Source organism: Coloeus monedula (genome assembly GCF_965178545.1).
Source record: "Coloeus monedula genome assembly, chromosome: 6".
Lineage (NCBI taxonomy): Eukaryota > Metazoa > Chordata > Aves > Passeriformes > Corvidae > Coloeus > Coloeus monedula.
Window position 1 is genome coordinate 28,959,001 of NC_138786.1, and position 27,356 is coordinate 28,986,356.

At 41.5% G+C, this 27,356-nt stretch overlaps 1 protein-coding gene across 5 annotated transcripts in view; it reads right to left on the reverse strand.

Moving 5' to 3' along the window:
* The window catches only part of RGS6 (regulator of G protein signaling 6), a gene marked incomplete at its 3' end in the record, with an annotated part of 252,176 nt that overhangs the window by 54,754 nt on the left and 170,066 nt on the right, over window positions 1-27,356 (reverse strand). For all 5 annotated transcript variants that reach the window (XM_082283290.1, XM_082283289.1, XM_082283288.1 and 2 more), the window contains 9 exons: window positions 16,440-16,490; window positions 14,953-15,059; window positions 12,628-12,679; window positions 10,130-10,194; window positions 7,128-7,204; window positions 4,142-4,223; window positions 3,552-3,626; window positions 2,103-2,201; window positions 1,009-1,070 (listed from right to left, as the gene is read on the reverse strand). In XM_082283290.1, the coding sequence (XP_082139416.1) occupies window positions 1,009-1,070; window positions 2,103-2,201; window positions 3,552-3,626; window positions 4,142-4,223; window positions 7,128-7,204; window positions 10,130-10,194; window positions 12,628-12,679; window positions 14,953-15,059; window positions 16,440-16,490 (670 nt within the window). The remainder of the gene's footprint in view (window positions 1-1,008; window positions 1,071-2,102; window positions 2,202-3,551; window positions 3,627-4,141; window positions 4,224-7,127; window positions 7,205-10,129; window positions 10,195-12,627; window positions 12,680-14,952; window positions 15,060-16,439; window positions 16,491-27,356) is intronic.

Genomic DNA, 27,356 nt, shown 5'->3' on the forward strand with positions numbered 1-27,356 from the left:
TTCAGGGGGGCTCTGAATATTTTGTTTAATTGGATACATTTTCATTTTAATTGTTAAACTTCATGAGCCAATAGGAACTTACATTGGGCCTCTCACCATTTAATTTACCTAGTATAGCACACGCATACTAACTGCAGGTGCAGGCACTGCAAAGCACATTTCATAGGGTAACCCTGTTTTACTTTGTTTAAATTAAAATTCCTCTATTATTTTTCTAGAAGCAACCAGCTCTTATCATGTTCCTCATGTTCAACACAGTTTTGCTTTAAAAGTGATGTCACTGAAGAGCATGACTATCCCTACCTTCACCTCAGTGACCACCCTGCAAATGTGCATAACTTACAAGTACCTAAGTAAATGAACTGTCATACTCAATTAAATTTGAGCTTGTTCTTCACCTATTCATACTTTTCTACCAAAACTAAATATTCTGCAAGTCAAATTGTGCGCCTTGATTTGCTTCTTAGAAATCCACTCCTTAAAATACTGCCTTCAGTAGTCCAGGTACAACCCCAGTACTTCTCTAAGTAAGTGGGAGCAGGAACTGGCCCTACAATCCCAGTATGAACAGAGACGTGAACACCATGTGCAACAAATGCCAACAGCTCCTTCCCTAGAGCTGTGCCAGACTAACAAGAGATGAGCACTGAGAGTTCAGCCAAAAAGGGAAATAAGGGTGTTTTCAAATTGAAATAGGAATGATTTTTCTAAAAGTAAACCCTAGGGTAGTGAAGGGGTGGGAAACAAGTCCTGCAAGGGTTTTTTCTTTTGCTTCTCTTTTGCAGTATTACAGGTCCTCATGTTCTACCTATTTTTGCTCAGTGGCAGAAGAGAGAATAAAAAAGTGTCAGCAGCCAGCAAATAGGCAGCACAGCTGGGAAAGGAGGGAAAAGGATTGATGCACAGAAAGAGGATCAAATCTTTGCACTTTGCTGCCTACTCTGTTCCTAGAAATGCCAAACTGGAGATGAGGAAAGAATGGGAAATCATCAAAATGGGGACACTCACCTTTCTGCTACTTTGGACATCTTTAAACAATGTCTCTCTATCTGCATGTTCAGAAAAGTTATCTGAAGAGAGAGATAACAAGGACATTAACAATCCATGAGTTCTACAGCACGCATTGACAATATCCCAACACGCTATTGATTTCTCTTTCCAAACAGCTTGAAAGTAACTCAGAAGGAAATGGGACCCTTCCCTAGGTATCAGAAGCTTATTAACTGCTTCCAATAGGAGTCTCCATTTCCAAAGGCTAAGCCCTAGGGGAAGCTTCAGAAGACATGATTAAAGTAGGAAAGACACATATTTAGGGCCAAGGTTCCTAGACTACTCAGGGTGCAATATGATCTCCTTTTTACAACCACATTCTGCTCTCCCATTTCTCTGACTAACCAGCATCGCAGGGCCTGTAACAGTTTTACAGCACACTTTCATTCTGCTATGAACCAGTTCTTCAGCCTATGATAAAAAAGCTCAAGAAATGTAGCATCCAGGTTTAGTTCAGAAGACCACCCAAAAAAAGATTGCCTAAGAAAAAGTTTTAAAGCTGCCTTTAGTAAAATGCTGATCTAGTGATTCCTGTTTGTCTTTCAGTGAGGGCTGCTTGTTGCAGCAAAATAATTTTGAGGGAGAGCTCTTCATGCCAGGACAAGGATATGTGAGCTGGCTGGTCATTCCTTGGCGTGATTGTGCAAAAAACTTTTTCCTAGTTTCCTAAAAGCTCTGACTGTACAGTCTAACATTCATGCACTGAATAATGCCCTTCCTCAGCACTCGTCCCCAGCCTGTGCATAGCTACGCTGGCCTTTGCCACTTCCCACTTTTCAGACATCCTCAGTGAACTGGGAATTAACCTGTCTACTGGTCCACAGAGTAACAGCAGATTCAAATGTCAGTGTTACTCATAATACGAATCACCTTATAACTGCACTGCTCAATGAATACTTACTAACACTTTACATTAGGCAGCATCAAGGAGAAGTATGTGAGGATCAAGAACAGGTAAAACATACAATTTTTTTTGCTGGTATCTCAATAACTTCATATGCTTTTTTCTGGTAGCAGTTCTCAGAAGAGCTGCCATACAGCCACCTACTTACTTGCTTCCGGAAATCCTCTTTTGTTGTTTTGCGCACCGGTTGGGAGGGCAGGTGTACAGGGCTTTGGGGCTGAGACTCCTCCGTAACCCCATATACTGACTGTGGGGAACCAAGGAACAAACAGATGGGATTGCAGCATTTTGCTGTTACGCAGTGAGGAACAGTGAGGTACGCAAAGCAGTAAGGTAACAAGCCAGCAATTTCCTACTGTTTATACCCACGCAGGTCAATAATCATTTGGCCCGGAGCAAAATTTACAGATCAGACTGTGCTTGCTGATGCCTGCGCTTGGAAGGCCTGTAGGCATGTTAAGAGAGGAGTTTGTTTTAAATGTTAAAATGCAGCTGATAATTTTTAGGAGCTCTGAAGGCTGTGTGCATTAACACTTGCAGAATAAACACTGGGAACTGTCACTGGGGTTAACCAAGTGGCAAAAGAAAATACTAGAACCCAATTGTATGCCTCTGTCTTTCACTTGGTTTAATTTCTTCAGGTAAAACTACATATTGAAGAAAGTACTTAACCAGGTGAAATCAAAGGGTCAAGTTCACGTGAACTTCTCTAAACAAAAACCTGCAGACTGACTTGTAGCCATTCATCTTCAGGACAGACACCTGCACTGAAAGTAATATCATTTGCCCTTTCATTTAGTGCTTTTGCTTTTCAGTAAAATGTCTAATAGACATGTGAACAGCTCTGCTGCAATTTAACTTCCTATGGAAGTTCAGGAGTTCAGTGCCCCGTCCAAAAAGGTAACAAGTGATGAGACGAGAAGAAACAGCCTGAAGCTGTGCCAAGAGAGGTTTAGACTGGATATTAGGAAAATTTCTTCTCTGAAACGGTTATCAAGAAATGGAACAATGCTGCTCAGGGATGTTTTTGAGTGACCACCCTTGAAGGTTTTATTTCAAAGGCAGGAACATGGTTTAATGAAGGACTTGGTTAGGTTAAGGTTCTGAGTCACTGATCTTAATGGTTTTCTTCAATCTAAACGTTTCTACGACTTCATATACACAGAAGAGCTCAAACTTGCTGGAAGTCAAAGTCATCCAAGTTGCTAATGATCCAGCCTTTAAAATGATTAAGGCAAGTAAACATCTTCTTATCTGTGCCTAGATAATTTCTTACATGGGGACCTAGGTATTATTTCCAATTCCTTTTAATTTTATGGGAGTGCAGAGCCATCAGACATTTGGGACACAGAGCTCCTTAATGCCCTTCTCGGCTCTACCCATCACCCAGTCAGCATCACTTTGCTGGTAAAATGGAAATAATAAATTCAGGAGAACATAACAGAACTCATACTATCAAAACACTTTTTTTTGGTTCCTATTGGGTAAATCTCATATACTGTATGTGTCAAGTATGATTTACATTAAAAGAAAACAAAACCAGTGAACCAAACCAACCCCAAACAAGCAAAAACCAAAATCAGGAACTCAAACTGACCTTTTTCACTTTTTGTGGGTTTTTCATACGGCGACACTTTCTGATGTCCATTTCTGTGGTGTTCACACAGCCTGGCTGAAAAGAGATGGTAATCATGTTACTCCTCTGTTTATAATCTTCATCCTACCTTACCTTTATAAAATATACAATTAGATCTTGTCCAAAACTCTTTCTTGAGATTTGTGTTCCATAAATTACTCTTGCTAAACAAGATACTGCATATACCCAAGGATGCCATGCCAGCATTCAATCCACTTACTGCTAACTTTGGCACCAAAAGGAAATTGCTAACAGGGGGGAGCATTTTCTAGGAAGTCTGAGCCAAACTGAGTAAGCTGCTTTTCTTTCACAAGCCCAGTAAATAATTTTCCAAAGTTCATATTTGTCGCATATTTCCAAATCAACAGTTCCATAGGTGCACAAGCCCAGAATGTCTTAAATAATCTTGTAGACACTTGGTGTATTTTGAACTGTGAGGAAAATCCATGTGGTCACTGTAAAGGCAATGTCTTTGTACATAAAACATTTACTAGTAATGAAACTTTTCCTGTCAAAACCTGGAAAGTCTCAACATTCAAAAACAGTTTTACCACAGGCCTGTGCACATCCCAGAAAGCTCTTTCCTGGCTGTCCAAGATCTTTCTTTCCGTTTTATCCTTTTTCCTGTCGATTCTGAAAACAAAAGCATAAGTGAGTATGAGTCAATGTACAAGTCATGCTTTCTTCTTTGATATAGTTCCTAGCTGTGGTTTCTAACCCCAAGACAGAAAGTTTCAGAAATCAACTTTTTTTGTACAGAGATGTCACACTTGCACTTGCAAGGGCACATGCCATGAACAAATTATCACTGGTGTTTACTCCAGCATGGGTCAAAAGAGATTTTCCTATTAATTAAAATTTAATAGCTGTTTTTCATCTGGTGAGGAAAACTTTTCCTGGTACCCTGTTCCCATACTCTAATTGATTTGACAGGCTGGAAAAGTTTGTAGTTTTGTCTGTGTCAGGAGACCCACCAGGACTTGTTTGCTCCAGGTGACGCTCCTGGCTGGTGCTGGACTGAGGTCCTCATCAGGAGACCTCATTGCACCCCATTACCCCAGCAGCACCACTGGCATGAATACAGATTGCAAAGGAGCATCTGTCCCAGATATTCCCAGCAGCAACAGCATGGGCAGCACTTGTGGCCACTCCTCCTTAGAGCTTTCAACCCAAAGACTGGCTCTGCCTGTGTGCCCCTATGCTGGCAGAGCAAAGGGTGACAGCACAGGTGACCAGAGCTGAGCTTACTGCCCGGCCCCTACAAACCAGCACCCACCCAAGAGAGACGTGACTGGGATGGGACAACAGGAACTCAGTAATTCCAGCCCTGATGCAGCCAGTGAACCAACTCACTCAAAGGACACAGCCCAAAGGCCAGCAGAGGTTGTTCAAAGCAACTCCTGGCAGCAGTGAGCAAGTGACATCTGGCACCTCACCCAGCTTTACACATGAGCACAAAGCACCAGCTTTCAAGATATATCTGCCTAGGGACTGGAGGAGGCACATGGAAGGAGGAACAGCCTCCACTTCCAGAGCAGGATTGAATAAACCTCAGTGTTCCTGTGCTGGGTTCCCACATTGCTGCCACCAGGAAAATCAAAGCAGAGAGGAAAAAAACCCAATCCAACTGTGATTTCTGATCACCAGGTTCTCTCCCACCTGTTTTTGTTTTTGAGGGGCAGGGACCCTTGGCTAAGTCTGTGCTAGAAAGGTACCGAGAGGATAGGAAGCAGGGGACTGAAACTGAAGTTTCTGAACACCCTTCCCCACAAAAAGACCAAATTCTCCACAGTTTGACATCACTTGCTGAATCTCCCCCTTGCAAGGCTGAAATGAGAAATAAGCTCTGGCACAAGCTCTGTCCCCACACAAAGACAGAGCAGCTGCTGTACTGCGTTGAGGACACCCAGCCCAAAACTACCTTTCTGAGTGAGTCCTTCACACCTGGCCAAAGGGGAAGGTAAAGCCTATTCCAATCTTACACACACAGCACACACAAATTGGAAGCCTCTCTGGAGGCTACATGAATTCTCTTCATCGACACTTTGTGCTCAACCCAGATTGTCAGCTCCTGTCTCCGAACTTACTGATAACTCAGTATTTCGCATTTTAAACTATGAAGACCCAAAGCAGCTAGATGCTCTATGGCTGCAGTTTTTGAGCAATGTGAGTATAGCAATGGAAATCCTGCGTGCAAACAAAAATGTGGAAAGCAAAGCAAAACTTGGTAAGCAGGAGGAATGTTTTCAGGTATCATCCCCCCCTCCTTGACCCCCCCCCCCCCCCCCCCCTTTTAGTTAACTTAAACTTTTAGTTACTGTGAATTACAATGTGAATTCCGTCCCTGCCTTTCTGGAAACCTGAAGACTGAACCATCACGTGAACTGTGAACTAAGAAGCTAAAACCAGCCAGCAAAAAAAGTTGATAGTGCTTATGCATGCTTAGGGTTCAAAGAAAACAGAATGGAGAAAAGATGAATAACCAACAATGACCATAATGAGTCTGATATTTACATTTCTTTCTTAGATAATAATTATATGTTTTAGACAGAATGCAGACTTCTGTTTTGACTTACACTTTTTTTTTAATCTTGGCAATAGCCTTTAAGTAACTGAAAGTACAATTGCTATCCTAAGTTCTAATTTTCTCTTCCAAACGGAGCACTGCTATTCCGGTTGGAAAAAAATCCCTTAATTACCTTGTAATTTAAAAGATAATTACCATATATTTAAATTGTATATAATTTCAATGTTGCTAAGCAAAGAATTCATCAAAATTCCAACGGGTTAATCAACGATAGAGACATATACCTCAAGCCACACCTTCAAGAAATTATACTCCTTAACTTTTTAGCATCTAATGTTGAAAGAGCAAATTCCTTCCAGTGGAACAGTTTCAGTACTGGTGTTCTCACGTGTCACCTTCAGCAACCCTTCCATTTTATAGGTGACAATGACATGCACAAAATGGACCCTCAGAGTTCTAGGTATTACTTTGTAGACAACAGTACACAGACCCTGGACCATACCCATTTACCAGCAGCAATGAAAACACACTCAAAACATTACGAGGCTTCATACCGCTCTTATAAGGGAAGATGAGAAGAAATACCTGTTGTAAATACCACCCTTATAATGACATTGAAGTGACTATTTTTAGACTCAGAAATACTCTGCAAGCATAGAATAACACAGATGACAAAATTCTGTTCTTTCCATCGATACAAAACAAAAATACTACACAAGTGTAGAAGCACAATGGGCTTGTGAATTACCCAGAGTCCCATGGCAAATACAGGCTTAGGAGCTCCTGACCCACATTTCCATGTATAGATAATTAAACCCATCTTTCAGTTTCTGGCACACACCTTCAAAATTGGCTCTCTCCTGTTTCTAGTCTGCCAGTGATTAAAATTCACCAACACCTTCTGAGCTTAGTCACAGTAAGATTTTGACAAAGAAGTTTTATCTGTACAGAATCCCCTTCCCTTCACAGCTCTAAATACTGGTGCAATTCAGTGCTCCAGGATTACTCACTTCACTTGGGCCTCTGCTTGCATGAAGATGAATTCCCACTTTCTTGCAAACGCTCTCTGAAGTCTTGCTAAGTTTTCCTGTTGAAAGATTAAAATAGTAAGAACAACTAATTTCTGTAATTACAACAAATGCTTGAGATCACATTTAGCATGGTGGGTATTTATTTTATTCTTTTTTTTTTTTTTAAGCTGAGAAACTAAAGACATGGAAGTCAGTGTTGATTTCAGGTGAACTATACTGCAGGCAAAGCAAGGCTGTTACACATCTTTTTGGGCTGCAACCCAAAGGGCCCTGTCAGAGATAAGTAATGGAGTGTGATGAAGACAGCTTGAGCTCTACTATGAAAAAAATTATGGACTTGTTCCCAAAAGATAACACTGAGAAGCTTTGTGAAGCTGATGACTTTCATTTCTGATAGCAGATGGCTGCCAGCTGCACATTTCCCTCTCATCCTCACTTTCCCTTCCTCTCTGCACTGTTCTCTTCTCTTCAGGATTTTGTGAAGGTGCAAAGCCAGAGCGTCCCCTGCTTTGCTCAGTCCTGGTCACTGCTGGGAGCATTATGCAGCTGCACAGTTCTGAAGGCTGGGGATTGCCAGGATGATTCACAAAAGGAAATAGCTTGTTTTCCTGAACAATGAACACAGTTACTGCAAAGAATGGCTCCAGATGCAGTTTTGCTCTACATCTGAAGTAAGAGCTCTGGTCCAGACCCGTTACAGAGAGGATTTGGATGGGGATATGGCTTCATCACAGCTCGAGGTTAAACTCAGAACATGGCCAGAATTTCAGGCTTAAATGGCACCCCAAAGTTACATATCCACTCCCTCCCCAGGAATGGAGACCTGCGAGACAATTAACAGGATGCTCTTCTCCATTACAGCTGGTTTAACTCTTTCAAATTTACACTGAAAACAAGCACTTGTAGTTTTACTGGTTTTTTATACTTATCACCTTTATTTCAAGAAACTTACTTGAGGCACATGCATTTCAATGCAAGAAGAAATCTTACTATTATTTACTTTAAACTCTTGTATAACACAAGATAACATAAAGCTTGGCCCTGCTACCACCAAGTCCACGTAATGGTTTCAGTCTGTACACATGGAGGAAAACAGTTAAACAAATGATTTACAGCTGTACTGAACTGTGATGATTTCCTTAAACGTGGCTACAAGGAAGAACAACTTGTAATTATCTGTAAAAGAAATTTTTTTTTCATTATTTTTATTTTGTTTTAAATTACGTTCACATGTGCCCTCTGGAGTACATATGCTAAGGCCAATGAAATATCACCAACTGAAGCTATGTTTGAATTGTGCTTATGTTTGACCAATTATAGAAAAACCTGAATGCAACTATACAAGCTTAATCATATCATCAAGACTCCTGCTCTACTCAGTATAAATGGGGGCTGGGGGATTGTCTGTGAATGCTGCAAGCAGAACCTAAAAATGAGATGTCCCCTGACATGCTTTGTAGAGAGCCTCTTTTAAAGCTCCAGGTCACTGCTGATACCTATGAAGAAGCATTCTCCAGCTCCAGCTCCAAAACTGTGAGAAGGGCTCCTTCTCACTTCTGCAAGCCTGTTTCTCTCATTTGTGCTGAGCTTACATCCCTTACTGGATCTGCTTCAGCTCCCATAATGCTTAGGAGGAGTTGGTGCCATTCTTATCTGAATGTCTCTAATTAAGAGAACAAAGTTTGAATGCAGAAGTAACTTCTAATTGTGCAATGCAATATTCACAAGAAAAATGAGAGACTGCCAAGATCTAATTATTTACCATCACTGGAGCATTGCTACTCTCAGTAGGCAACAATGTGCAAAAGTACTTTAGCCTCACTGCATGTGTGTGGGAGTATGTGCACTGCTGAACAGCCTTTTGTTGTTTTATGATAGATCTTTGGAGTACTTACAGTTAATTGGTTGGATGTGAGCAATTTTAATGGTTTTAATAATGAAATCAACAATATGCAGAACAGAAAACTCAGCAAAAGGACATGTACGTGCATGCAGATTATTATATTCCTTCCTTTGTGCCTGTTTGAGATTAGAACTCTTGGGAAGTCTGAATGCACTTCCTGGGTAGACTAGATAAAAGGCAATTTTTGCATGCTCTGTACTGAAAGGACAGAATGGAATGAACATATCTCTCCACGTGCACAGATGTTCCAAAATGGGGAAGGTAAGGAAGAAGGAAAAACTCCAGTCTTGGAAGAAAAAATCCCACTCTAAAATATATGTGATTATATGCAATATAAATGTTTTCATTGTAACAAACATGACCACAGAAATCCACTAGAACCAACTTTGTAAACAAACCCTCCAACTAAAAACTCCATGTATAAAATTCTGCTATTACACTGTTGAACAAGTAAACAGAAGAAAGTCAGTATGACAGAAAAGCTTCGCTGCTCAGAGTGCTACACTGCTGGTATTCAAAGAAATACACAGCCCTGCCCCTCCTGCCTCCATCTTCCCACTCCTCTCCACCCTGATGTCTGACACTAAAGTTTAGGATATTTTTATTCACAGTAATTCCATATCAGAAAACATGCTCTAAATAAAGTTCAGTGATATTTTTCATATGGCATATTGAAAACATTCCAAGTCTAATATCTGAGAACTTTTGTAACTAGATGTCTCATCAACAATTTAATTGCCCAATGGCACACCTGAAAATCCATCATTTCCCTGTGCTGAAATCTACTATATAAACCAGGATTTCCTATCTGAAAACAGGACACCAAGCTGAACTGTGTAATTCGCCCCATGAAGGGCTCATTATACAGCAGGTGCATTAACGTGGGACACTGCAAAGCCAGGGACATTCATCAATCACGGTCCTGATGTTGTCTCCACATCAACCTTCACACAGTTCTGCCAACTAAGAAAAAGATATGGTAAAGGCTGTCCCCAATGCACAAAATGGCAGCATTCAGTTGGCAAGCAAAGCTATCCCTGCACCCCCCAGCTTTAAACTCTAGCAGCAGTGTACCTACGGCTTCATAATCCGCCAGCTCCAGCCTAGCTTTGTTCTGCATGGTCCGTTTGCAAAGATAGATGGCTAAAGGGAGAAACAGAATGGAAAACAATTACAGACAGATTATTAGTACTAGATTCTAAAAAAAAAAAAAAAAAAAAGGAAAAAAAGTAGTCCATAGACAGCTCGTTTTCATGGGAAACCAACATGAATCAAGGAATGAGAGGGCTGAACACCCAGCTGACATTGCTTACAGCTCATCTCAGAGGCCCTAAACATCTGGGACATCTCATTTAAAAGTGCTGAGAGCAGATGCCAGGACCTAACAAGAAGTCCAAGAAAGGCACAATTGCTTCTGGATATAGCATTAGCAACCTGTTCCCCTAAGCAGGTTGGGAATATGCGTGCTGAAGTCACCATCCCTGCATTTCTTTTCTGCTAAGAAAAAATAAAAATAAATCAGGATATTGATGCGAAAACAGAAATAAGGGCCATCTGGCCCTTAAAGGTATGATCTGAGCATTTTTTAATAAGCTCCATCTACTTATTCTTACATACTTCAAATGGTTAAGAGAAGCCCTGTCACATTTCGCTATAGGCACAGACTGCTGAAACTGATGTGGTTTGGCATTCTGAGATTCAAGACGAGCCCAGTGCACACCACCAAACCAGTCCCAGGCTACCTCCTGGGAAAGCCCCACCTGGATCTGCTAGGTCATCCCATTTTCATTACAGGCTGAAACACAAGGTCCACAGCACACTCTGGGTACATAGTCAGGTCTGAACATAATAGAGGCCCAGTGCTACTCATGAAATTCTATTCTACGCTGTTTCTGTAATTTTAACATTCATATAATGAGCCAGTTTTATGCACTGTAACCAGAGCAGACCAGTTCATTTATATTTACACATCTCAAGGGCAGTTTCCTCTGTAAGGCACTTATGACACCAAATGAAGTGAGTCAGTTGTCTCACAGTGTTTTTTCACGCAAGGCAGTGACCTGCCATTAGCAAGTTAGTTCCTCTCCTGTAAGTGGACACATGCAAATAAAAAAAAGTATGAAGTGCTGCTGAGATGTCAGTTTTATTTGGGTCTACTGCTGGTTTGGGATTAATTCCTGGGAAGACTCCATCTGTACAGGCCTCCCTATGCAAAGTCTGATTATAAGCATATGTTAGAGGTTTCTGGGACAGATGAAAATCTGCCACTACAGGGCTCAGAGCTAATGCAGTTGAAGCTTGTCCAGCTGTGGGTCAGCTCATGGAGGGCTTTATTTTGGGGTGTACTGCTCCACTCAATGCCTCTGCAGCACAATAATCTGACTGCAAACCAATTATTTATCTCATACTGCAGGAAAAAGAACAGAATCTCCATTTTCGTATTATTATTCTGGTATTTACAGAATACATATTAGGCACAGTTCACACAGTGATTTAGGGTGACTGTAAAATATGGAATTATTTTGCATATACAAAACAGCATCATGTTTTCTCCTAAGCAGTTCCCTCACTGGGATAAACATGTAAGTCTGTGTAAGTCCTCTGCAGATGAGGACTGCAAATGAACTATCATGACACACACCACTGCAGGCTACTTCTTTACCCCAGCAAATAATTTCCAGAATCCATAATGATGAGTAATTATTGCACAAGAAGGAAAAAACCCCAAACTGATTATTCAGGGAGGAGTTCTAAACCAATCTTATGAGATAAAAGGACTTCCAGAAGCCCCCATTTTATGACTGCACACATGGATACGCTTCCTCTTCCAAAGCCACACCAGGATGCAACAATTAATTTTATCATTTAACTGTGAAAGAAGTGCAGTTCTGGAAGAGACAGCAATATTGCATGCAGACAGCTAAAGATAACAACACTGACATATCTTCTTTATGTATTATCCCTGTCTGCAGGCACTCACATGTTTAAAACACCACATTGCACTTTATTAGCTCATAAACCATGCTCAGTCTTCTCTTTTACCCTATCATCTGGTAATCTTAAAAAAATGGGAAAATAAGTCTGATGTCATGTATCAGAGAACATTTAACTATGGGTTGCTGTTAGTTACATAATGGTTTATTGATCAGTCAGATGAGTGCCCAGATGAAGTAAATTTTATTGATCAACATAAGAGATTCAGCAACAGATCAGAGGATGTTCTCCCACAAAAGAAATATTGGTATTGTTTAAGATTCCCAAGAACCAGTATTCTGCTTTCCACAAATCCTACTGAAATGAATGGGGCTATTGGGAGAATGAACGTAGCAGAAGGCAAAACCCTGGCCCCACTGAGCTCAATAGCTACAGCTCCAGGGGCTTGAGATGCCCCAGGATTTCAAATTCCTGCATTTGAGATGGGCACATATCTGCCCCTGATGCTGCCATCTGACAAGAAACTCTGCACATGAAGGGTGCACTCTACATGAGGGGTGTAGATGTCCATCAGTAATTATTTTAAGGACAATTTTTTTGATCACAAACTAACTTTCTATAGTAAAATAATTATACTCTCACCATAATCTGTGTTTTCTGGTTCCCAACAGTTTGAAGGCCAAAAGTATGGTGCCTAGGAAAAAACATACACAGTTTTGTAATTCAAGAGATGAAAACCAATTCAGATGCAAAAAAACATTACAAGTACAAAAAGAAGAATCACAAAACCTACCAGCCAGTCTCTGCCCTCAGAGAAAACACTGCTACAGATCTCAGTAAAAGTGAGGATGCTTTTCCAGGAAGGTATGACCTTTAATATTCCTCACTGCAGGTAAATAGAGATGCTGTAATGCAAGCACCTCTTGAGGAGGATGTCCAGTATCCTGATGAAATTTCAGACACTGTTGCCAGCTCATCTGAGTGTGGACCTCTTAATTCTTTATCCCCAGAACCTCCTCTTTCCCCAGGAATTCACAGGCAACCTGAATTTTTTTTTTTTTTTTAAGAGCATGAGAAACCTCATGGTCTTATCTATATGCTACATACCCCTTGCTTTTCTGGAGCAGCTACCACTGTGGTTGGCAGACTACAAAACAATTTCCTTTTTAATTGTAACAGATGGCAGAGGTCAAAACTCAGCTGCATAGAATCATTCTGAAAGCAGAAGTCCTGTTAAACTTTGTGCTTTTGTTTTCTATCCAGGTCTGCATATTGCAGTTGCTACAATTAATTACAAGCTATTACTATATGTGACCGTATTTCAGTTTTAACATGAATGAAAAAGAATGTGCTGGTGATCACAGAAATTACAGAACACTGATCCTTTACTGATGTAATGCTATGGATGGGCATAGGACATTTATACACAGACTATTCCTTGCACCAAAGTATAGTGAGAAAACATGGGGGATTCAAACAATACAGGGTTCAATGCTCCTCACTGATATATATCTTATGAATTTCAGAAGCTAAAGAGCTACTGTTAAAGGAGGGACTGATGTTGAGGTAAAAACAAGCAAGAAGAGAGTAATGGAAAGGAAGCATGATTCTATCAGGTTATTTTTGCAAAAAACAGCTAAGGAGGTATGTTTCAGGAAATGGTAATAGGCAAAGAATATGCAAAAATGGTACGAAAAGGGAAAGAAAAGTCAAGCAGGCACTTTGATGATGTGGTTTACACAGGCTTAAAAGAAGGAAAAGAAATTAAATTATATCGGAATGTAGCTCCTGAAAACTGCACAGGACAAGTTCTTAGAGTGCCACTCTTTTAAAACAGAGAAAAATACAGCTAAATGGGCAACCAGTATTAGCCCTGCTTCTGTCGTGTCTTTCAGAAAAGAAAGGGAATTGTAATGAAAAATCTGAGTCTGAATGATGCCTTGCAACCAGAAGGTGGGGTGAGATAAGAGGAGGTCTGTGATCTCCTGGGCTTCTTTTTTCACCATGACATTGGTCACATATGATAACACAATACCACATTAGCAGCAAGCATGAGCAGCTGCAACATCAGATGCAAAGAGCAGAACTGGCTTTTCAAATAAAAGCTAAAAAAAGAGGAAAAAAATGCAAAGGAGGAACAGGAGACTGAACAGAAGAGAGGTGACAGGAAAGATAAGGGAGCTGGCTGGGATCATTTAACAGAAAAACACAAATTCAGCGAGCAGGATTAGGCAGTAGGACTCCAAGTTTGGACTTACTGCTTCTTCTAAAGTTACACAATCAGTTCAGAAGGAGTTGTTGCAGCACAAGCACTCAGTTATCTAGCAAGTTGACAGTGGCAGATTTTGGACAGGGCATGGAACTCAAGCACAGGGTGCTTTAAAAATTCAGCACATCTGGAGGCACAGGAACACTGAGGCATAGAGATGTCCCAGTTTAGGTGACTGCCATTTTAATGCCATTAAGTCTACATCCTCTGTAGAAGAGCCAAAGCCTTAAGCGTGCCCTCTCCCACACCAATCCGTAAGCAAGAGATTATAAAAATTTGAATTTTCTGCTGTGCCAAAGCTTGAATATCCAGCTCCTAAGTTTGTCCTGGCCCATTTTGCACAGGAGAATGGCTACTTAATTCTGCATCAGAGTTAGGGCTTGAAAGTAATTTTCTTTTTCCTGGTTTAGTTCAAATCTGAGTAAAACAGCCTTGAATTCAGATAACAAAAATAGTCAAAAGACATAGCCATTCATTTATGTAAAAAACTAAGTCAGGAGGTAGATGAGAGTGATTTGGGATTCTAAAGCAAAACCTTTTGAAGGGACTTCATAATTTCCTAGGGCCTCTATGAAGACAGCCTCAGTCCCTGGCTTCATAGACCTAATGGCTGCTTAGACATAAAGAGTGGATGATTTCAGCAGTATTACTGCAGGGACAGAAGAGGGGGCCACAAGGGAGTCAGGGTGCTCACCAACCTGGAAACGATAGAATGTCCCGTCATCTTTCAGGGTAAGGACATGGTCTGAGATCGGAAAGACATAACCCTGTGCAGCAATAAGACTTCCCAAGTGTATTGCTTCCCCTGTCAAAGAGAAAAAACAGCAGGGATGTGTCAACAAGACATGCACTGCACTCTGCTTTCAATAGCAGCTCTGGAGATGACTCATGTGAAATCTGGTGCCCACATGCCTCTCTGTACCCACACCACATTCCTACCACCTCCAACCAAACCATGCAAAGCAGGAGTGCAGAAATCAGCCTTACAACACAGATGAAGCAGTGCTCAAATGTTTAACCCGTTAGTTTTTTATTTACAAAATGTCACACACCAGTTCAGCTCTAGAGTATGAAATTCATTCCAAAGCACATTATCCACCACAGCTGACAGCTGACAAGAAGCCCGTTCCATCAATAAACCTCTCTTGCCTCTACCAAATCCAACAAGCACCTGCAACACCGGTTCATTAGCAGAATATTTATTCATAAAGACACATCCTGACACTGTAGCATTGCCATTTGTTAGAAAAAATGTTGCAAAGGGGAGTTACAACAGTAATTGTGCTGCCCAAGCAACCTTCCCCAGTGCAGAGGCACATCTGCGCAGATTTTCAAGCAATGCCAGCTGTCAAAAGCTGCATCAGCTTTCTCAGAGTTGAAAAATCACCTGCTCGTGCATGTCCAGATAGATAATAAAGCTGTTGTCTGCAGCTGAAATTCAGATTTGGGACCTGACAGGACTCATGAGCAGGGATTTGTGTATAGGGATGCCCTGCTGGGTGATTCAACACTATCTCTGCTTTTACATGGTGACAGTAAGGCAGCTTAAAAACTGGTAGGTGAGATTCTGGATTTTTTTCTTTCCTGAAAAGGAAAAGAAACTTCTGGACCTGCAGATCTTTTCTTCCCTTCTCTCAATAGGTCTTCACTTGCCTAAATTATTTTGGTTTCTCTGAAGAGTGAACTATTTGGACTGTGCCCATGCACTGATCACTCTCTATGGCTGATTATCCATTTATCTATCTGCTGATTTATCAGTTTGCTCTTTTAAATAAATTAAAAACCATTACCAGATTCTATGGCCCTGGCCAAGAATGACACAGACACAACGTCATGTCAGTTGTGGCTATCTTTCTTCACGCCATGAAAACCTGATGCTGCATTTGCCTGCTTAACCATACACATCCACCAACTTTTTTCTAGGAACAAAACTAAATTCAATCAGTCTTCTGTAGGTAGCAACAGTTTCACAGTCAGGCTAAAATTCCTGCAATGGCATTTGTTGCAGTATAAGGCGTTAGACTTAAGACATTGACTCTTAACTCTTTTCCTTCTCCTTCCCTCCAATGCTTAAATCAACCATGTTCTTCTGGCATTTTAGACTGCAGCAATATAGTATCTACTGTCTAATGGCACACACAATACAAATGGAGCACCTGTTTCTCCCCAGCTGTGGTCATCTTACCTGCATCCTCAATGTTGAGGTTCTTCATAAGCCACTGCACAATATCAGAACCTTAACAAACAAACAAACAAAAATTTAAGAAAGCATTAGACACTGAGACCACAGGGTCTGAGAGCCCTAGAGAGAGATAACATTGAGATAGATACAATAGAACTGACATGAACTTAATTCCATTTTCCTTCTTATTTCCACTGAGGTTTAAGTATGTTTTTCCTTCTTGTGCCACACAGCAATTACATGGTTACTGACAGGTACTAAGTCCCATGGAGCTTTCTGTGCAACAGGGGACTTGATATAGCTTAAATCAGGTATTACTCTAATGGTTCCATGTAACTGTTCTCTCTCATTTTCTTCTCTCTCACCTCAGCATACAGAGTTAAGTTTCTCCAAGCGCTAGTTAGCAAGAAGATGAAGAAGCATTTACTGGCACCTCACACCTGTAATGTGTATAGAACTGAAACATCAGTCAAAAACAGTTAGAGGGAGGCCTTGCTCATGTCAAAGACAAGCAACGTCTTAGAGAAGGAAGTGGCATTCAGAGTGCCTGTAACCACGGCCCCTGGGAGCGGTCACCTGGTGGTGATCACGCAAACGGAATGGTGGCCGGGAGGAGCGAGCCTTTAAGGTCCATCAGGAAGTTCATTAGGTTTTCAGGGCCCATCATGTATAATGAAAGTTGTTGCTATCTCATAAAGTACATCAAATTCTCTAGGATTGATCCTTTGTATGTATACAACCTCTGTTGCTTGCATGGAGATCACAGAAGAGGAAAACTTATCACTGTTCAGTAGAAACGAAGGCCTGTTACCAAAATACATCGTGGCAGGGCAGCAAAATTCAGTTAAATCACATACTCAGAAGGTTAAGCTTAAAATTAAACATAATGTGTGTACAAGTGAGCTAACTGGAGTTGTCCAAAGTCAAAGGCAATCAGCAAAGACACTTGGAGGCAATTTAGCAAGTCCATACTAAGTTATAACAGCATTGAGCACAACCTAACAATGCCATGTCTGGACATAACACCAAGCCCTTCTCAGCATACAGTCAGTTTCCGGAGAAATATTTGCATTCACATACAGTAGGCTAATAGCCCCAGTAACACTTCATAGAATCATAGCTTGGGCTGCAAGGCACCCTAAATATATCCAGTTCCAACTCCCCTGCTATGGGCAGGGATGCCACCCACTAGACCAGGCTGCTCAAAGCCCTATCCAACCTGGTTCAGGCTTACTCAACAAATCCCAGAGGATCTTATTTGTGAGGAGCACTTCTGAGCTCAGACATGGATGGAACCTCAAGGGGAAGCATAACCACAATGGTTGCTCCAGAAGAACATTTTGTTTGCCACTGGCCCAGACCACCCCCATGCCCTCAGAAAATCTTAAATATAATAAAGGCCAGGAGTCATGATGTGCCACAGAGACACCAGGCACTGCCCCAGGTCCCTGCAAGTACCTGCAGGTCTGACTCTCCCATACAGGTGAAATTCCCATTAGAAATGTGAGCTCTACCCCACACAGAAGAGGACAGTAGCTCCCACTCCCCTGACAATGGAAGCAGACCCACAACACTTCAAGGAGCACCAGCAAACCTTCTCCAGTCAGGCTTCAGCAGCAGACAGCAATATGGACCCGACCTCTCTCATCCCCCACCTCAGGCAGGTGACACAACCTACCGGTCCCCTGCAGACAATCAGCAGAGCTTCTGAAGATCAGGGAAGCATCTGATTTCACTTAAATACTGGGCAAACAGATGTGACCAACAAGCAGCAGCTGGGCATTCTCTCACCCTGCCTTGAAGGTATCAGTGAACCAGATACCAAAAGACCAATCTTACAATCTTGTACTCTCAGCAGTACAGTCATTCTCCACACCTCCCAACTTCACCTAGGAATTTCAGTTGCCACTATCTTGTTTGGAAAGTTATTCCAGAATTTTTTTTTTTTTTTTGATAGATTGAACTCTTCTTGTAACTTCCCAACCTAAGTTTGTTAATGTGCAATTTATATGCATTTTATAACCGTATTATCACTGAAGGAAAATAATGATTCTTCTTCCTTGACGGTTTCTCCCGAGTGTTTCTTTAGAGGGCTGACACTTTGTCTCCCTGCCTCCATCTCATTAAACCAACCCAACTCTTCCTATGTCCGCTTAAGGTGGTCTCTCCCTCTCCCTGTACTTTACCATTCAGCAACTTTGTAAATTTAAACCAACTTCTTTGCACTGAGCTCACCAAAACTGCAGGCAGTACCTTGCACAGCGGCAAACCAATGCCCGTGGCAATGGTGCCAGCACTTTGTTTTCTCTACTGAAACCACCCTGTCAGATGCATCCTGAGGTCACGTCATTTTTTTGTGAACAATAAATTTATTCAGAAAAATACGTACAAGTGGTCCAAAACTTTCTGCTAAATGAGAAGGCATCTAGTGAACACTGCTAGCTGAATAACATATGGAGAATATGTTCAAAGCCATGTTGTTTTGACAAGTTTGTTAATAAAATACACTATTTTATAAACATGGACGTTCCCTTTTACCTTTTACAAAACAAAAATATTTTGAAGACGGAGCACAACATTTATGATTAGAAAGCTAATTCAAGAAGATTCAAACTGAAGTGCTTCTGTATTGTTAGAAACAAAACCTCACAAAATGCTGTCTTAGTTCAAGTGAAACTAGAATATTACTGGTTTTTCAGTTCATCTCCCAAACAAAAAAATCCACCATTTCTCCTGATTTTGGTCTCTAGTTACAGACTTGCAGTGATCTCTTAGGCATTGTACTGCCAAGTGACATGAGAGCTGATACCTGACAGTCATCTACAGTATTGCCTCGCTTTGCTCACAGGAAGTAAAGTGCTTTCTGCATGACCCCTTTCCAGATGTACAGGAATACTTAGTGCAGGATTAAGTCCCACTCCATTTTTACATAGAATGATCATGTCCCCAGCTCTAGGACACTTCTGAGGAATCTATTCAATTTCCATCAAATGACAATGAAAAATTCAAGTAATGTTGAAAGCTGGTTCCCAAGTCTTTCTCACCCCTCATAAGAAAGGTTTAAATGGGCAGGAAGGGTTTAAAGGGGTAAGTAAACTGAAGGCACTGACTCAACCAGAACTCCTGTGATCAGCCACTCCAGAGTATAAGCAGCACTTGAGATCAGGAATTTTAATTTGTTTCTGTTAAAAACATGAAGTCATTCCTGAATGTTGCCAAGAGCCTGGAAGATGTTGTAGCTGTTCTCCAGTTGTCCCGAGGCAGACAGATTATCTTTCTGCTGAGTTTGCTGAACCATTATTTATCACCTGCCAAGACTGATTACTCACCCTTGGGACAATGACAAGTCTTTCCTTCCTCTGTTAATTACTGTCATCGTTAATAGCCATGTCACTAATTAATATTCAGTCATAATGAAAACTCTTTACTGTCATCTCCCGTAACACCTTCAATTTTTAGGGTTACCCTTAAACATTTGCTTGTGGCTGTTTTTATCACTGCAACCTACTGTTGCCCACCTCAAAATACTACTTATGCCCTTCTTCAAATGAGAAAATTTAGATTTATCCTTCTAAGACACGGTGAAGACTTGAGTGATTCCTTTACAACACTGTCCTCTGCCAGATCAAGACACAGATACCTCTACCTGTAGGTTTTCCAGAAAACATCGTCTTCACCTCTCCTTTACATTAAGCCTGGTGGATGGCCCTCACACAACTCACCTTCCCAGAAAGGTATTTTCTGAGTGTTTCTCACATTTCACAAGCTCTTTCAGAGCATACCCAGGGAAAATCCTTGACTCTGACACGTTTCCACTATATGCTACCAGGGCATTTGGAATCTTCTGAAAACAAATAGTTGGGCATGTTTTCATAATAGGAAGTGTTACTAAATCCAGGTAGAGGAACAGCTTCCCTCTTCTCCGTGCTCCTCTCTATACATCTGCATTTCCTCTGAGTCAGAATGCTCAGCTCAAGGATAGCCAACATCCTTTGAACACCTATTTCCTCCTCATCTATGATGAAACATATCTTTTTGCCTTAGGCTCTTCTTTGAAGCTGAAGTTACTTAACAGCAACAGAATAGCTGTATTTACACGTGCAAACATATTCACAATGACCACTTATCCTGCTACGTGTTAAGAGACAGACCAGCAGTTTTATATTTATTGCTATTTTCTACATTTTCTCTTACGCCTCAGTGACCCCATAACAGTAGCTGGTGTTCTCTGCTGGACATTGCCTGTCAACATGACAAATGAGTGGTCAGACACTCAAAGTTAAATTAAAAAAATTCACAAGGTGTGAGGCCATTGGCAAGATGCAGTTGGTGAGGTGAATCACCACCCCTGTATTTGATACCTTATCTACTCAACCTATGTTGTTCTACCTCTTCTAGAAAATGTAGACCTGTCTATAATCAGATTTCCCCATCCTTCGCATGCTGAAATGACAGAGGCAGACAGGACAACTCAACTTCCTCTAGCTATTTCTAAAGATCTGCTGCCTGGAGTGGAGTCTGTACCTCTGGTTCTGAGCAAAGCAACCAGGACCACTGGGGTCTGCTTGTCATCCAATGGACTAAACGTGTCCCTGACAAGGCCTACACCTGTACACACACACATATATATGTATACAAATAAAAAATACAAGAGTATTCCTGAAACCTCAGCAAATGTGTGCCACTTTATTTTTCTTTTTAGGCCTGATATGACAACTGCTTTTTTTGCTGTGTCCTGAGATCACAGAGCTGACAAGCACTGACAAGTGGAGCTCTACGAGTGGAGTGGGATTTGACATGAGACATCTTGTGTGGCCAGGTGAGGCACCAGTGACCAAGGACTGAAGCTTGTCCTGTCTTATAGGGCTTGTTAAGCTGAGCCCTGATCACTGGATGCCATCAGCTGGTGGGGTGGGATACTTTGGATCTCCTATCATTCACAGCCTCACACCGCACTGACAGATAGTATCACTGAAGCAAGTGAGGTCTTAAAAACATTTTAAGAAACCATCTGATCATAACATGAAAGAATATGTTATACATACTTGTCTACAGAAGGATACAGAAGATTGCTTAGTTATTTCCTGTCTTTTTTTCAGTGTTACTGTAACTCTAATATTCTGTGAACATATTTTGATAGTTTAAAAAATATTAAGTATTTTTGCATGGCAGGGGAGTTTATTTGGTCTGATTGGGGTAGGGTTTTTTGGTTTGTTGGTTTTTTTCCATGAAAAATGTGAACTGTTCAGCTGCTTCCTAGACCTCATCTACACACTCCATGGCAAACAAGCCACGTGCCTAGCCTCTGTTGTCAATCACCTCCAAACTCACTGTCTAGACAGTCATTTGATGAAAGGGTAGAAATACGCCCCCTTCCTGTCACCTCATTCTTGAAAATAGATGAACCCATTTTAGCACCAAATTTTCCAAACAATTTGCTCCTGAACTCAGAAAAATCTTTAAATACTTCTATCAGAAAAGCAAGAGAAAAAAAAAAATCACAAGCAGTTGAAATGATATAAGAATACCTGCACAGGTGTACAAGCAGACACTCAAGCTGCTTTTTACGCTGCCAATCATGGCAATCACACTATTAAATGAAAATAATGTCTTGGGTCCTTCCCCAAACAGTTCTGAGTCCTTCGTAAATCTAGGACAAAAAGGTTAATTATCCCCACTTTTACCACTGGGCTTGCAAAAATAAACAAATCAACATCCCCCAGGATAAAGGGCAAAACGGTTTCATACAAAATTTCTCAAGGCCTCTAGCACTCTGTGCTACAATTCTTCTTACACAGAGCCCCCCACTGACTCCCACAGTGATTTCAGCTAAGTTGGAAGTACAGACTACTGTTCACACTAGGGATTTAACACAAAGCAACAATTTTTATGGTTGGGGGAAAAAAAGAGGAATATCTAGGTCTCTCTCTAGTACTCTGTTACAAATACTGGGGAAGCACTTTATAAAATTTACCTACAATAAGCACATAAATAAATACCAATGCCAACTAAAAAAATATCTCAGCAGTTGACTCAGAAAACGTGGTAATTGCAGCTCTCCTTCATCAGCATGTGGTAATTGCACCACTCAGTGTCAGCAAGGAGCATCATCAAAGCTACAACAGCTTAAGGAGCATCATCAAAGCTACAACAGCTCAGAGATCCTAGCAATAGCAGTTTTCCTTTATGTTATACTCACTTTAAATCTTGTTTGTGAATTATTAACAACCATTAGCAGCAGGAGTGTTACCCCTTTTTGATCAATGCTGCCAAAGTTTCTAAGGAGTCTTTTTGTTCATTGTAAACTTGAGAGTTTGAATTTACCATTCACTTCTCTCGTAATAAAAAAATTGAAAGCATAGTACTTTGTGTGAAGTAAGAACAAGGCTTAGTGGGAAAGTGGAATACAAAATTTGAAGGATGGAGATTTAGAAATGCAAAATCCAAATTCCTGTGTACTTTCAACCCTGTTGATACCTCCTTCTTCTGACCTGCTATTCGGAGGAACTTTTGCCTTCTCATCATATTAGTCAGGCTACCAAAGCACATGTATCTTCCACAATGCAGACCTGCAGAGGGAGATTTTCACTAGGCAGGAATCAATTAATGACAAGATGGCGCAGAGCTCTGTGTGGGCTAATTCACCCAGGTAACAAAGATAAATTAGATCTTAAGATCTCAGAGATACCACAGCCAGACTTCTTTCCTTACACGGCTGCCCATCTAAAAACAGCTCAGGTAGCTTCACAAGGCCTGAAAGGAAGTAACAGCAGACATGCCTGAAGACATGCTGCTGGCTTGCAATACCCTCCCATAGCAGCACCTGGAAGCAGGCAGCCGTGCTGAGGAGCAGAAGGATGCCACTAACCGAGAGCCCTGGATTTAAAATGACTGCTCTTCAGGGGCGCTAGTAAAGCTGAGTTAGCAAACCTCTTAATGGATGCACAGTTAATCCCAGTGAAAGATGTCTGCCAGGACAGCTTAAACCAGGTCCTCAACTGGAAAAAAAGCGATACCAGCAAAAGGTCTTTTTCCAGTTGACCTGCCCATCTCATAAAGGGTTTGGTGTTAAGCCAGCCTCAGTGTTGTTCTCACTGCACTTCAACAGGGCTGCATCCCATCGGCGCAGCCCTCACACCTGACCCTCAGAGCCTTTGATCCACACTGGCCTTTGCTCATACTGAGACATGCCAAGCTGTGGCCTTACCACAGGGGCAGCCAGACTGATTTACTTGTGCTAAACATCCCTCACCTTGGGACTTGGAAAACCTGAGCTGCCATCGTGTCTGTGCTACCTAAAGACAGGCCTGGCATCAAAAGACACACTGGTAAACCTGAATGCACACACCCTCCAGAACCCAGGATATACCATAACCCCAGTGCAATCCGCACTGCTGTTGTTTCACTTGCTAGAATTTGACCTAAATGAGAGATGTACTGTGTCACCTGTGCCCAAATCTTACTCTCTCCTCAAATACAACTCAGATAAAACTGCTGTTACTACAAGTACAGGACAAAATTGCAAAACAAAAAGAATTACTGGTTCCACACTTTGTGTCATTCAAACCCATGCCTCCTGTAACACTCACAGAAGATGAGCACAATGCCTTGAGAGCCCTTACAGAGGTGTACAAGAGGCAGGAAAGTGGTACCTTGCACTCCCAGCCTCCCAGCAGCACTAGTAACAGCACTTCGTAGTAGCATCTGAAATCACCACCTTTTACAAATCTGAACTGAGGATGTGTTGAGATGCACCTTTACACCTACAATTGATCATATATTTCCAGCTGCTTTTCGGGGTGCTCTGCCTTTGCATTACTCAGACTACTGAAGTGGCTCATATAGCTTAGCAGTTTGGCTCTCTGCCATATAGTAGTGTTTAGGCACTGTTCCTCACGTTGTCAAAATGATTTGGCAACAAAACAGCAAAGGAAGCAACTCTGAGCACTGCTGGAATTGAGGCTTTTGAAGATTCCTGTGTCAGATCTTGTTAGGGATGAAACATTTTTACTTCAATTCGTATGCACAGCCTTTAAACCAAAGGCAATGTTTCTGTCATTTCAATCATATATTTATATTTTTAATAGCTAATTTTCTTCTTCAGGAAACAGGAAAATTAATAAAACATACAAGGCGACTGGTGTATTTCATCATGTGACTATCAGGTCACTTCACACCACGTCCTCATTCACAAACTGAGTTTCAAAGGCTGTTACATCAAGGTCCCCCTTTCCCTCACCAGTGTTATAACAGTTTCCCTGCAAAGGTGCAAATGTCACCAAGTGGTGCAAGACAGTAAAGTGCTCTGAAAGCTGCAGCATTTTAATGATTTTGGCACAATATTTATTTACTAAGAGATCTGGCATTGTAGTACTCACCTATGCCAGATTCCTGTGAATTTCTGCAGTAGTTCTGTTTGCAAAAGTCAATATTTAAACCTCCCACAGAGCGCTGGCCGCAACAGATCTCTCCCAGGATCACACACTTCTGTGTTGACTGCAGCAACATGATCACCTGTGATCTCTATTACAGAGAAGGGTAGTTACCTTCATCAAATTCTGTAAGAAAGCAACTTCCTCCTGACACATTGCTGCTTTTTTTTCCCCCTCATGTTCTTTAGGAAAGGTTGAAAACCACACACAGTGTTTGCAGTGATGCAGTAACAGTCACATTACCTGGAAAATTAAATGACCCAATGTCTGTAACTCTCTTCCCTCCAGGACTTTGTTGTTCTTAAAAGAAAATAATCAATACTGTACAGCTTTCCCAGCAAAGGAAGCTTTTTTCCTGCTAGGTCTTTCAATCATGTGTAATGCCAGCTGCCCTGGAGTGCAGTTGGCCTCACTGTACTGGTGCAGCAGTCAATCAGGGACAATTCTTCAGCAGGATTAAGGTTGCACATGTAATTTCTTTTAGTCGAGGGTAATGCCAAATGAATTACAACTCTATAGCAATTGCTGACAATTTACTTAGTGCCATGCAAAACAAAGAGACAGTATTGGCACTAACACTAGAGGCCGTATTTTAAACAGGGTTCCTTAAGCCATGTGTTAAAGGGAATTTTACTGGCAAGGAGCAGTTGATTTTGCTGGCAACAGCTTGATCCTGCATTTCAAATTTGGGCAGAGATATGTAACAGTGGGAGTTTTCAATACGCAGAACAATTTAATGAGGACACAACCAACAAGCAAAAATCTGTTAGCCATAATTAACAAGTTCAAAATAGGTAAATTATTTGCTCTTTCTTGTATTTATTTCACAAGGTTGTGCATAGTACAAGCAGTAAAAACAGCAATCATAATCTCTTAAATACCTATATTTTAAAATCACATTTCCTGTCTGGTAAATCCTTCAAGTTTATTTTACCAAATAACCTCTGAAAGTAAGAAGCATTTGAAAAGCTGAAAGCAGTGCTGAACTACTACCATTCAGTTTCAATAATTGAATTTAAAGTCAAAACACCATGTATCGTAGAACTGCAAAATACCTGTCTATGAATTTTAGAAAGTATTTTTGTTTTCATTCTAAGATAGAGGGCATCTAGGAAAATATTTTCCTTGTTTTATTCTTCCAAGAATTTGCAGACCAACATTTGTTTAAATCCTTTTGATGTAAGTATGGGTTTGGACTTGGAAAAGTTGATGGGCTGCTCCAAAGCTGCAATGATTTCTGATAGCAACAAGTTCTGAAAGTGGGATGGGCACAGTGCTGTATTTGGTTGCTACACATGCACAAAGCATAGCCTTCATAGAGCCATTCACTGTGCAGTGAGGATCAGCCTTGATCAGAGCAGCTCTTTTGTTTTTTGCAGTGCAACACCTGACAGCTCTGGAACAAACCCGAAGTGCTGCTGCTTTCCTACTTCCATCCAACAGCGCCCCAGTCTGAGACCCAGCAGCTTCACTCGCTTCATTCTGGAAACCTCACAAGAGTGAGAGTAAGTTCTTTACCGCCCCCATAGACTCTTCACAAACCCAGTCTGATTTGGCTCTCTAGAAACATATCCCTGGGCACATCAGCCTCTCTGTGCACCCTGAATTCAGCCATGTCCTGGTGAGTGTGGCAGGAACAGCCTCGGACCTTTATGGCGTTTCTCAGCAGGCACAGTTTGCCTGGGCAGATTTGCACAGAACAGCCTTGTAGTGCTGCAAAACACATGCGTGCTGCTTTTAGTTTCCGAATAGTAAAGCTCAAAATCCTCTCCATGTAAAGCAGAAACTTTTTCTTGGGCCAGCAACACTGTGTCCTGTAAGGTCTTAGTATTTTTGTTCCTCAGAAGTTCTGGGAGGCAACTCTTAAAACACTTTCAGAGAGTAGTTCCACGAGTGATTGTAGAAACTAGAAAAATGTAAATACTCTAGCAAAAAAAAAAAAAAAAAAAAAAAATCTTCCCGTAAATACTAAAACGAAAAATAAAGTAAAGGCAAATACATCTCCCTGGGGCTCTGAAGGCGCGTTTGCCCCGCTAGGGCCGGCTCGGGTTCACGCTGCGATGCCGCGGGGCCGCGCCAGCGGGCGCTGCAAGAGCACAGACAGCGCCGGCCGCGTGCCCGAGTCCCATCGCCTCAGCGGGGAGCGCACGGGGCACTGACAGGTCCGTCCCGAGGGGCAGCGACGGACACCCAAGGCTGGCGTACAGGTGTGAGCACATCTGCTGGAAACCTTCTTTAGAAAGTTCCGGGTACCGACCACAGAGCCCGGACGCACCACCTGGATTTTACGGAAAATCAACGCCTATTGCAAGGAAAACAAACCTTTCCTGGTATTACAAACATTCTTCCAATGCTTTCAGATCATTTTCATTTCAGATCACCTTCTCATTTAAAATGCATATCGCTCCTTCCCTCGTTTCACCTTTTGCCCATCCTCCTTCCTCCTTGCCCCAAGCCCCCGGCGGGAGGCTGAGATCACCCCGCATCC